Source organism: Tursiops truncatus, chromosome X (genome assembly GCF_011762595.2).
Source record: "Tursiops truncatus isolate mTurTru1 chromosome X, mTurTru1.mat.Y, whole genome shotgun sequence".
Lineage (NCBI taxonomy): Eukaryota > Metazoa > Chordata > Mammalia > Artiodactyla > Delphinidae > Tursiops > Tursiops truncatus.
Window position 1 is genome coordinate 109,876,837 of NC_047055.1, and position 12,626 is coordinate 109,889,462.

The window sequence follows — 12,626 nt, forward strand, 5'->3', positions numbered from 1 at the left end:
GACATAAAGGACTGCCAAGTTGAATATGCTAATACTAACATGTTAATGTGTTTTAAAGAAGTAGACTGGACTTGTAATGTAGTTCTGCAATTCTGGATATAACGTAGTTTTAGAGGAACTGTCTACAAAACAAAAACTGCTACGAGAATAAAAATACTTTTAAATTAAAAAGTTATCAAGACAATTGAAAATTATGTCTAATCTAAACTTACACATTTTTTTCAATTATATTTTCCTTCTTTAAGTTTTTCAATATAATAACATAACTTTAAGGCTGGCCCCAACTCCAGCCCCATATACTTCATCATCACATCACTTTTGAGTAGTAGCAGAGCCTTCCCATCAATCTCATGCTGCATGAAGAGGTCGGCGAGGGGGCCTGATATCTGAGGATCTTTATGTTTCATAAACTGTATCACTTCATCCACAGACCAGGTTGAAGGGTCCTTAGAGAAGCCTTGTTTCGGGACACTGGGGTCAGGTACAGCTATATAACTTGGAGCTTCACTTTTCCTCTGCATCTGGAATGTAACTTCATGGTGACTGCTCTTGGGAGGTGATTCGGTCCTCACCAGTGTTGAACTCGAGGTGCATGGCACACTTTGAGAAACACTACTGGAGACCGGAGTATGAGTGCTTATAGGACTTGTGCTGGCAGGATTCAAAGAACTTGCTGGATTTAGTGGTGAGTTTTTGGATTCTTCAGAAAGCATTTCCCCTTTGGGCATGCCATTTCCCTCAGAAGATAATACTTCTTCTACAAGAAAAAAAAAAGACAAAGGCAATAAGACAAAGACAATTATCTTCAACAGACTTACAGCTCGAATACTATTAAAAGGTCAAAAATCCCCTAACTGCCAACAACAGTTCACTTAAGCCATGCTATACTGAACCACAAACCTCTAACACAAAGCACATGGCCATCCCCTTCTTGGTGTTTATAGTAATGGACACTGTCCTGAAATCCAAATTGATTCTAATGATATCACCTATTTTTCTCATGGCAACTAACCCTTGCCAGTCTTGCCACCAAGACTATGAACACCTCACTAAAGCATTTATTTTTAGGAATGCAGTTCTTCACAACTCTTTGTTACAATATGATCACAGAGTTGGTTTCTAACATTTGCTTACTCCTTGGGCAGTTAAAACTTTCACTGGAGAAATGTACTAGGTTTTTCTATTCCTCTTTCTATCAGCTTTTAGCAATACAAAGCTGAATGGAAAATATGGCTATAACTGTTTTTCTTTAATCTGAGGAGAAATGACAACTGTGCACTTCTGAAGGGAATGAAGTGCTCAACAAAGCTGCCAAAGTAGTAGCCTAACTGCCAAACTGATTTGGGGGAATATAATCCCCTACTTCCAGCATCAACACTCAAGAGCATATAAGTGATAGAAGAGTGACTTTTCTCCCCAATCTTGCAACATGTAAATACTATTTACCTTCAGAGGCATGCACTTGTATTTTGGGGAGCTTAGGAGAGAGAGGAGCAACATAAGGCAGAGGTTCCTGAGAAGGTCGTTTGGTGCTTTTCTTTTCTGTTGTATCTTCTTTTACTGATTTATTTTGATCATGCTCTGCAGGGCTATGACCATTACCTCTATAAGAGCTAAAAGGCTGGCTACTCAAAAGGTTATCACACTGCAGGCTGTGGCACAATTTCTCAAGAAAGTGAAGAGCACATGATGCACTGTTCACTGGAGGGAGCTGTATGGAATGAGTTTCCCCATCAGAGGAGGCAGTTATCACTTCTCCTCCACGATCATCTGGCTTAAGGAATCCAAAAACAGTCTTATTTTGAATGGCACAATCCACACAGGCCTGCACTGTCCGCCGGAGCACCACATTGACAGGGCCTGGGCCAAAGTGATCGGGCAGCTGCTGGATTTTCTTCTGATCCAGGTGAGGGCCAGAGCTTCCATGTTTGTTTACATAGACACACACTGTAGGCATCACTATTTTAGATGACCCAGGAACAGCATCCATATCACATAAAACACCACCACGTCCTCTGGCCAGCATACTGACAGAAGTTGAAGATGTGGAACATACAACAGGAATACATTTTTCCTTTCTTCCTGAGTTTGGGCCTTTTTTCCTTGGTGTGATATTTTTAACAGAACTCCCCTTCTTGGGGACTGAAGTATGTGCAGGTGGTTTAGTACGACCTGATTTCCTGATCTGCTGTGTTGGTAATATTACAGCAGTTTTCTGCAGAGACTGCATTGAACGCTGGGTTGCTTTGGAAGGAGAAGTCTGTGTTTTTGCTGTATTCTTTGTAACAGGAACATGAGTTCCTGGTGGTTGTAATACATCTCCTGTCAGGCGACACCACCCAACTGGGAAAATATCTAGACAGTCATACTTGCACCAATAATCAAAAGCTCCACTCCAGCCATCGAATGTGATATAAACTTCATCTCCTTTAACATTTCCAATAGTTGCAGGGCAGATCAGATAAGGGTTCTTTCTGTCTATAGCTTCAAGTTTCATTCCCACTTTAAAATTATTTAGAGGTGGCTTTGGTGGTTCCTTCTTAAAGAATGTTGCAGGTGCCATTTCAGATCCACTCAGTTTTCGCAAGAGGAACACTGGCCAAGATGATATGTTCATCTGGTACCCCAGTAGAGGCTGAAGTAAGTCCGCCTCCTTTTCACATGTCCCAACAGGCTGTATGTCCGCAGAATCAACAAGCCGCCAAAAATCATTTCTGTTGTCACTACCATCCAGTCTTAAATGTAGCCTGGCACCAGTAATTCCAACGACTGTGGCGATACATATTGAAATCATATTGCGAGGGTCATGGGCTTCCAATTTCATACCAACTTTGAAGTCATTAGCTGGTGGAATCTTGGACTGTCTGAAACACTCTGAAGGAGCACTTAAAGATCCAGTCTCTTTCAAGTAATTTTCCCAGTGAAAATCATCATTTTGCACAGAAGATGTGCCTGACTGAGGAGCTTTCTCTTGATTCTCCTTCTTTGCATCCACTGACTCTTCATTCACTGCTCGCCCCATGGTATCCCTCTCTGGTGTTCTTTGCTCGAGTCTCGTCGGCGAAAAGAGCGAAATTCTGTCAACACTGGTCCAGCGAGCCGGTACCGGTCTTCACACCACCGCCGCCATGTTTGAGAAGCTGCGCACGGAGCCGCGCATGCCCCGCCACCGCTGCCCCGCCCCCCGCCCCGCTGCCCGCGTGCCCTGGGGTTGCCGCAAGCTTGCCCTCTGACCTCGGCCGCGTGCGGGGCCCCAGCCCGGGGCTCAGCCGGAAGCCCGCGCAGGTGGTGGCGAGCCATGAGACTTTGCGGCTCGGGGAAAGCCCTTGGCAGTTCTCCTTCATCCTCACCCCACCCCAATCTGCCCTCCCGCCAAAAAAAAAAAAAAAAAAGCCAGTCGCAGCCCGTGCACCCAAGACCGTGGTGGGCCCCCAATTGGGAACCCAGGGTCCACGTCAAATTTCATCCAAGGGGAACTCGCTCCCCTTGGCCATCGACTTCGACTCTCGGCCACCGCCCACCCTCGCCACCGGGGCTATGGTATTTTAAACAATGAGTGGGAAGTTTTGAGGCAGTATTCCCTAACAAAATTTTGTTCCTCCAAAATCCAGGGTGGTCTCTTCAAGTTTTGCACCAACAACTGAGAGAAAAAGGCACCTACCTATATATAAAATGTAACTACAGTTAGCCTGTTTTGCAAAGTGTGAGTTGGAATTGACAAATTCCATATTAATTAACAGAATTGTTATATATATGCTAAGTAACAATTAGCAGTTGAGCTACAGAGGTAATAGAAACTGTATAGAAAAATGCAATGGGCATAGTCTGTTATTTAGTCTCCACTTTTGAGCAGTTGCTTACAGTACAACTAAGATGTCAATGGAATTTTCTCTGAGGCAACCAAAGAGATCTTTTCCCTGTAGAAGGTCATGGATGGTAAACTGAGCTGTGATACAGATAAGGATCAGTGGATAACAAAGAACCAAAACAAGGATAGAAGCAAATCAGGACATAACATTTCCTTCAGCTAAGGCTTTTTCTAGCTCCCAGAAAGTCTGGATTGTAGTCAATACCATTTACACCACAGCAATACTTGTTAATAATTATATCTCATATATTTATTATATATTTATATTCAAATGTATTATATTTATATATTTATTTTATATTTACATATTTATATGAGATATAATTTGTATATCTTGTACACAAATATACTATCAAGACTATCGATTAAAGAATCTGGATGTAGTGAGGTTACATGTTAAATTGCACATTTTCATCCAGTAGAGGTGCAAATAATTTCTGTCTTGTAGAAAGGGTGATGTCACAGCTTACAGTTTATTGCTCTGTAGACAATTACCACTTTTGTATTTAACCCAGCAGTCTTATCCTAACATTCCTTATTACATTGCCTACAATTAGTTAGCTCCTCAAATGTTCTTTGAATCAATCTTAACATTTTATTGGTTCCTTCATTAATTAATTTTTTAAATAAAATTTTTGACATGTTATAATTTAAAAATTTTGAAAATTATACTTTAGTAATATGTGTGTAGATAGAAAAATCTAGAAAGAGGGAGAAGAAGAAGGAAAGGGAGAGAGAGAAAATGCACATTATTTAGTACACTGTGAATAATTATTTCCATGAGGTAGATTCCATTTAAATTTTTCATTTTAAGACCCTGGGTTAGAAGGAATCTTTCAGATACAGTTGACGTATATATGCATGTGTCTCAGTGACAGGTACGTGAACAGCCCCTGTTTATAGAGCAGGATAAGGTTCATATTAGAATTCTCCAGGGAGCGATTTCAAAATATATTCAATACTTATTCATGTTCCCCCTTCTTCTTCTCCCTCCACTTCTATCATACTTTTAGGACTGGATTCAGCTGCAATTAAGAGAAAACAAATTATGTGTCTTGCCTAAATAGGAGTTTACCTATTTTTTTCTCACTGACCAAGAAATTCAGAGATAAGCTACCCAGGGGAAGTGTAGGTGCTCAAGGAAGTCATTTTGACTCGGGTTCCTTTTTGCCTCCTGATCCTCCAATCTTGGAGTAAGATTTTGTTCCTCATGGTGGAAAGACATTGGCATTCCCTTTAAAAGTTATTATTCCCCATACCAGGCAAGAAGAAGGGAGAATGGTAAAGAGCAAAACACATGTCAGCTAGATTTGTCTCTTTTCAGGAAAACTGTAGATTTCCTAAATGTTCCACCCAGCAGATTTCTATGTTTATCTCAAGATACCGAGTCACAGAGTCAAGTATAGCTACAGAAGTCTGGAGAGGGGAGCATTAATGGACACAGCACTCTCTCAATAAAATCTGTGTTCTCATAAGGGGAGAATCCATTTTGGTTAGGCAGGTAGGTGTTACAGCCACCAAAAGGGTATTTGAATCTGGAGGATGAAGTACTTCTCTACATTTTGAAATTTTCCCCAATTGATTCTGGCAGTCACCTTACCAAACTCGTCATTATTTGAATAATGGTATCTGAACAAAACCCATTCTTACCTGCTGAGTTTCTACTTTATAAGATCATTCAGGACTAATCATTACATTTATAATTGTGAATACAAACACTGTTGCCTTTCTAATATTTGGAGTTTCTCCTTCTCTTTTTAAAATTCATATTTTTATTATTTGCGTCTCTCAAGCGGCCCTTTGTCTGATGTTATTGTTTTTGACATTGCTTCCTGGATTGCAAAAGTTGAAACCAGCAAACAAAAATCACAATTCCATTGTCAAGCTAGTATCAGCTTTCCACTAAACTGTCAGTATTTCACAATATATAATTAAATTTTAAGTTCTAAAATCCTTTTGTAGAGAGAATTTATTATAGTTTGGTTACTTAGCTTCAGTTTACCAATTTTTATTTGTTTTCTCTCTTCATACAAATGCCAAGTAGACATAAGCTCACAAAGGTAGGGGTCCAACTTGTTTGTAGTGGTATCACCTGTGTCCAACGCGTATGTAGAGCTCAATAAATCTTTAATAAATGAATGAATACATAACAATAGCCAGATTGCATTGGAGGGATCATTTTATATAGTTATCATATGAATATTCCTATCTGCATAGCTACTGGGAAGATTTCTTCTTTTGCAACTAAGATCATTTGCTCACTAACTTTTCCTTCAAAATCAAATTTATATAGTTCTTATATAGTTTCCTGGCGGTTAGGATGATTCCTTGAGGGATAGACTCATATTTTAGAAATGTAGAATGGCTTATCTTGGTCTGCTTTAGAGAGAGGTGAACACAGTGGGGGAATACAGCTACTGACCTTATTCAAGTAATACTTGTGAGCAATTTTTGCCCTGTTATCTGACTGTAAAGTTTGTTTTGCTTTCTTTTCTGGAAGCAAATATTGTTCTACAGTTGAAAAAGCCATAAGGCTAAAAATAACCCTTCCAACCTGCGTTTGTGGCAATATCAGAATACCTGCATGAAACAGTACTCTGGAAAAAGAAATTACCAAAGCTTTCTCAAATTGAATATAAAGAGAGTTAAGGAAACAGTCTATATGCTTGTCATTTTACATCTTAATTCCCAGTGTTACTTTGTAATAAACAGTATTTTCCAGTTTAAGTTTTTTACTTGTGCTTCACTGAGAAAATTATCTAAAACTTGGAAACCTCAAGTTTAATTACTAAATTTTGGTAAAAGAGATTATTATTATTCTTTTAGTGCAATTTTGGGCTTGACTTTATATTGTCTGGGCCTTCTTATATCTCTAGAGAGGCAGAGACTAATTTGTAAATTTTTATCCGGAAGAAATGCAAATCATTTCTGTCTAATGGAACAGATAATTCCGTTATAGAGTTGCCATGTTCAGCAAATAAATATGCATGCAATATTTAGGACTTGATACTGAAAAAACTATTCACCGTTCATCTGAAATTCACATTTAACTCTGCATCCTATATTTTATTTGGTGATTCCATCCCCAGAAGTTTCAGTTTATGGCCACGTAGGTCATTAGCCAGTTTGGTTTCTAACTCAGGAATCTCATTGTAATATTGCCTATTAATACGTAGCTTCTCAAATGTTCTTTGGACTGGTTTTATCATGTTACTGTTTCCCTAATTAATGAATTACAGGAAATATTTGACACATTTATTTTATGTATGTGTAAGAGTTCTGGTTGGTCTTTTGGAAAAATATACTGAATAATTTTATAGGTCATCCACTGAGATGCCCATGTAGCCTCATCCCATGGAGCCAAGTAAACTGCATTGCTGGGGAAATATATATACCTCATGAACAGCTTCATCCCAGTTAGGTCTTTTCTTGGCTCTCAAAATAAATCCCAAGTAGTGATAGAGCTTTGTATTTTCTCTATTTTTGTTTACTTTTGTTTTGCTTTCTTTGTTTTTCCTACTGATTTTTTATTTTTGTTTCTGGTTATTATATGGCCAATAAGTTATTCTCATTGGTGGCAGCAATAATTGGGACTTTGGTTTTATCATCTGACCATTTGGTGATGTCTGTGGGATGAATAATGGATATATATTTTCTTTTGTAAATAAGTGCTTATATCCATTGAAATCCCTCAAATACACAGGAAACAAAGAAAGTGAACTTCTAATATTTTAGAAGTTTAGAAACATTTTAAAACTCCAAGTTCACATAATAAAGATTAATCTTTAGACACATTTGACTAAATTAATAATTTTGGTTTAAAAATGATAGTTATGCAGCTTTTCTCTGAGTTTATCAAAATGTGGTATAATACAAGTGTACATTTTATATTTTTTATTTTTTTGAATGTTTATATTGGAGTATAGTTGATTTACAGTGCTGTGTTAGTTTCATGTGTATAGCACAGTTATTCAGTTATATATGTACATATATCTATTCTTTTTCAGATTCTTTTTCCATATAGGTTATTATAGAGTATTGAGCAGAGTTCCCTGTGCTATACAGCAGGTCCTTGTTGATTATCTATTTTATATATAGTAGTGTATATGTTAATTTCAACCTGCTAATTTATCCCTCCCCTGCTACCTTTCCCCTTTGGTAACCATACATTTGTTTCCTAAGTCTGTGACTCTGTTTCTGTTTTGTAAATAAGTTCATTTGTATCATTTTTTACATTCCACATATAAGGGATATCATATGATATTTTATAATTTTAATAAGAGTTTGATTTGTTTTCCCTCATAAAGAGAATAGTTATTCTGAACTCTCTAAACTTCTAATATTGGTTTAATAATCAAACTTATATTACTCCTACATAACTAAAATTATGAAAAATATAAATTTGTGCTCACCTAAATTGTTTCATTATTCTCACAAACTTTTCTGTCTCACAAACTTTTTATATTAACAATAATTATATTTCGTAGTTTGACAGCTTACACATAATTATTTTTTTAACATCGTTATTGGAGTATAATTGCTTTACAATGGTGTGTTAGTTTCTGCTTTATAACAAAGTGAATCAGTTATACATATACATATGTTCCCATATCTCTTCCCTCTTGCGTCTCCCTCCCTCCCACCCTCCCTATCCCACCCTTCTAGCTGGTCACAGAACACATAGCTGATCTCCCTGTGCTATGCGGCTGCTTCCCACTAGCTATCTACCTTACGTTTGGTAGTGTATATATGTCCATGCATCTCTCTCGCTTTGTCACAGCTTACCATTCCCCCTGCCCATATCCTCAAGTCCATTCTGTAGTATGTCTGTGTCTTTATTCCTGTCTTACCCCTAGGTTCTTCATGTCATTTTTTTCTTAAATTCCATATATATGTGTTAGCATACGGTATTTGTCTTTCTCTTTCTGACTTACTTCACTCTCTATGACAGACTCTAGGTTTATCCACCACATTACAAATAGCTCAATTTCGTTTCTTTTTATGGCTGAGTAATATTCCATTGTATATATGTGCCGTATCTTCTTTATCCATTCGTCTGTCGATGGACACTTAGGTTGTATCCATCTCCGGGCTATTGTAAATAGAGCTGCAATGAACATTTTGGTACATGACTCTTTTTGAATTATGGTTTTCTCAGGGTATATGCCCAGTAGTGGGATTGCTGGGTCATATGGTAGTTCTATTTGTAGTTTTTTAAGGAACCTCCATACTGTTCTCCATAGTGGCTATATCGATTTACATTCCCACCAACAGTGAAAGAGTGTTCCCTTTTCTCCACACCCTCTCCAGCATTTATTGTTTCTAGATTTTTTTATGATGGCCATTCTGACCAGTGTGAGATGATATCTCATTGTAGTTTTGATTTGCATTTCTCTAATGATTAATGATGTTGAACATTCTTTCATGTGTTTGTTGGCAATCTGTATATCTTCTTTGGAGAAATGTATACTTAGGTCTTCTGCCCATTTTTGGATTGGGTTGTTTGTTTTTTTGTTTTTGAGCTGCTTATAAATTTTGGAGATTAATCCTTTGTCAGTTGCTTCATTTGCAAATATTTTTTCCCATTCTGAGGTTTATCTTTTGGTCTTGTTTATGGGTTCCTTTGCTATGCAAAAGCTTTGACGTTTTCTTAGGTCCCATTTGTTTATTTTTGTTTTTATTTCCATTTCTCTAGGAGGTGGGTCAAAAAGGATCTTGCTGTGATTTATGTCATAGAGTATTCTGCCTATGTTTTTCCCTAAGAGTTTGATGGTGTCTGTCCTTACATTTAGACCTTTAATCCATTTTGAGTTTATTTTTGTGTATGGTGTTAGGGACCTTTCTAATTTCATACTTTTACATGTAGCTGTCCTGTTTTCCCAGCACCACTTATTGAAGAGGCTGTCGTTTCTCCACTGTATATTCTTGCCTCCTTTATCAAAGATGAGGTGACCATATGTGCATGGGTTTATCTCTGGGCTTTGTATCCTGTTCCATTGATCTAATTTCTGTTTTTGTGCCAGTACCATACTGTCTTGATTACTGTAGCTTTGTAATATAGTATGAAGTCAGGGAGCCTGATTCCTCCAGCTCTGTTTTTCGTTCTCAAGATTGCTTTGGCTATTCAGGGTCTTTTGTGTTTCCAGACAAACCGTGAAATTTTTTGTTCTAGTTCTGTGAAAAGTGCCTTTGGTATTTTGATAGGGATTGCATTGAATCTGTAGATTGCTTTGGGTAGTAGACTCATTTTCACAATGTTGATTCTTCCAATCCAAGAACATGTTGTATATCTCCATCTATTTGTATCATCTTTAATTTCTTTCATCAGTGTCTTATAATTTTCTGCATACAGGTCTTAGGTAGGTTTATTCCTAGTTATTTTATTCTTTTTGTTGCAATTGTAAATGGAAGTGTTTTCTTAATTTCACTTTCAGATTTTTCATCATTGGTGTATAAGAATGCCAGAGATTTCTTTGCATTAATTTTGTATCCTGGTACTTTACCAAATTCATTGTTTAGCTCTAATAGTTTTCTGGTAGCATCTTTAGGATTCTCTGTGTATAGTATCATGTCGTCTGCAAACAGTGACAGCTTTACTTCTTCTTTTCTGATTTGGATTCCTTTTATTTCTTTTTCTTCTCTGATTACTGTGGCTAAAACTTCCAAAACTATGTTGAATAAGAGTGGTGAGAGTGGGCAAGCTTCTCTTGTTCCTGATCGTAGTGGAAATGGTTTCAGTTTTTCACCATTGAGGATGATGTTGGCTGTGGGTTTGTCATATATGGCCTTTATTATGTTGAGGAAAGTTCCCTCTATGCCTACTCTCTGGAGAGTTTTTATCATAAATTGGTGTTGAATTTTGTCGAAAGCTTTCTCTGCATCTATTGAGATGATCATCTGGTTTTTCTCCTTCAATTTGTTAATATGGTGTATCACGTTGATTGATTTGTATATACTGAAGAATCCTTGCATATTGAAGAATCCTTGTATTCCTGGAATAAACCCCACTGGATCGTGGTGTATGATCCTTTTAATGTGCTGTTGGATTCTGTTTGCTAGTATTTTGTTGAGGATTTTTGCATATATGTTCATCAGTGATATTGGCCTGTAGTTTTCTTTCTTTGAGATATCTTTGTCTGGTTTTGGTATCAAGGTGATGGTGGCCTCGTAGAATGAGTTTGGGAGTGTTCCTCCCTCTGCTATATTTTGGAAGAGTTTGGGAAGGATAGGTGTTAGCTCTTCTCTAAATGTTTGATAGAATTCGCCTGTAAAGCCATCTGGTCCTGGGCTTTTGTTTGTTGGAATATTTTCAATTTCAGTGCTTGTGATTGGTCTGTTTATATTTTCTGTTTCTTCCTGGTTCAGTCTTGGCAGGTTGTACATTTCTAAGTATTTGTCCATTTTTTTCCAGGTTGTCCATTTTATTGGCATAGAGATGCTTGTAGTAATGTCTCATGATCCTTTGTTTTTCTGCAGTGTCACTTGTTACTTCTCCTTTTTCATTTCTAATTCTATTGATTTGAGTCTTCTCCCTTTTTATCTTGATAAGTCTGGCTAATGGTTTATCAGTTTTGTTTATCTTCTCAAAGAACCAGCTTTTAGTTTTATTGATCTTTGCTATCGTTTCCTTCATTTCTTTCTCATTTATTTCTGATCTGATCTTTATGATTTCTTTCCTTCTGCTAACTTTTGGGTTGTTTTGTTCTTTACTTGCTTTAGGTGCAAGTTTAGGTTGTTTATTTGAGATGTTTCCTGTTTCTTAACGTAGGATTGTGTTGCTATAAACTTCCCTCTTAGAACTGCTTTTGCTGCATCCCATAGGCTTTTGGTCATCGTGTCTCCATTGTCATTTTTTTCTAGGTATTTTTTGATTTCCTCTTTGCTTTCTTCAGTGATCACTTCATTATTAAGTAGTGTATTGTTTAGCCTCCATGTGTTCGTATTTTTTACGGATCTTTTCCTGTAGTTGATATCTAGTATCATAGCATTGTAGTCAGAAAAGATACTTGATACAATTTCAATTTTTTTCAATTTACCAAGGCTAGATTTGTGACCCAAGATATGATCTATCCTGGAGAATGTTCCAGAGCACTTGAGAAAAATGTGTTCTGTTGTTTTTGGATGGAATGTCCTATAAATATCAATTAAGTCCATCTTGTTTAATGTATCATTTAAAGCTTGTGTTTCCTTATTTATTTTCATTTTGAATGACCTGTCCATTGGTGAAAGTGGGGTGTTAAAGTCCTCTACTATGAATGTGTTCCTGTCGATTTCCCCTTTTATGTCTGTTAGTATTTGCCTTATGTATTGAGGTGCTCCTATGTTGGGTGCATAAATATTTACAGTTGTTATATCTTCTTCTTGGATTGATCCCTTGATCATTATGTAGTGTCCTTCCTTGTCTCTTCTAATAGACTTTATTTTAAAGTCTATTTTGTCTGATATGAGAATTGCTACTCCAGCTTTCTCTTGGTTTCCATTTGCATGAAATATCTTTTTCCATCCCCTTACTTTCAGTCTGTATGTGTCTCTAGGTCTGAAGTGGGTCTCTTCTAGACAGCAAATATATGGGTCTTGTTTGTGTATCCATTCAGCCAATCTGTGTCTTTTGGTGGGAGCATTTAATCCATTTACATTTAAGGTAATTCTCGATATGTATGTTCCTATTCCCATTTTCTTAATTTTTTTTGGTTTATTTTAAGTCTTTTCCTTCTCTTCTGTTTGTTGCCTAGAGAAGTTCCTTTAGCATTTGTTGTAA

General features: G+C 37.1%; 1 protein-coding gene across 1 annotated transcript; it reads right to left on the reverse strand.

Moving 5' to 3' along the window:
• Positions 1-221: 221 nt before the first annotated feature.
• On the reverse strand, positions 222-3,036 carry LOC101315581 (sex comb on midleg-like protein 2). The gene is made up of 2 exons (XM_004330731.4): positions 1,447-3,036; positions 222-757 (listed from the first exon to the last, which is right to left on the reverse strand). The coding sequence occupies exons 1-2, from the start codon at positions 3,020-3,022 to the stop codon at positions 222-224; spliced, it is 2,112 nt and encodes a 703-aa protein (XP_004330779.3). The 5' UTR covers positions 3,023-3,036.
• Between the last annotated feature and the right edge of the window lie 9,590 nt (positions 3,037-12,626).

What these genes read in the sequence shown, in the direction of transcription:
- LOC101315581 (XM_004330731.4), bottom strand. Translation starts at nt 3,022, where the DNA reads ATGGGGCGAGCAGTGAATGAAGAGTCAGTGGATGCAAAGAAGGAGAAT. An exon ending in ACAAGTGCATGCCTCTGAAG is followed by an intron (nt 758 to 1,446) that starts GTAAATAGTATT and finishes TTTTTCTTGTAG; the next exon opens with AAGAAGTATTATCTTCTGAG.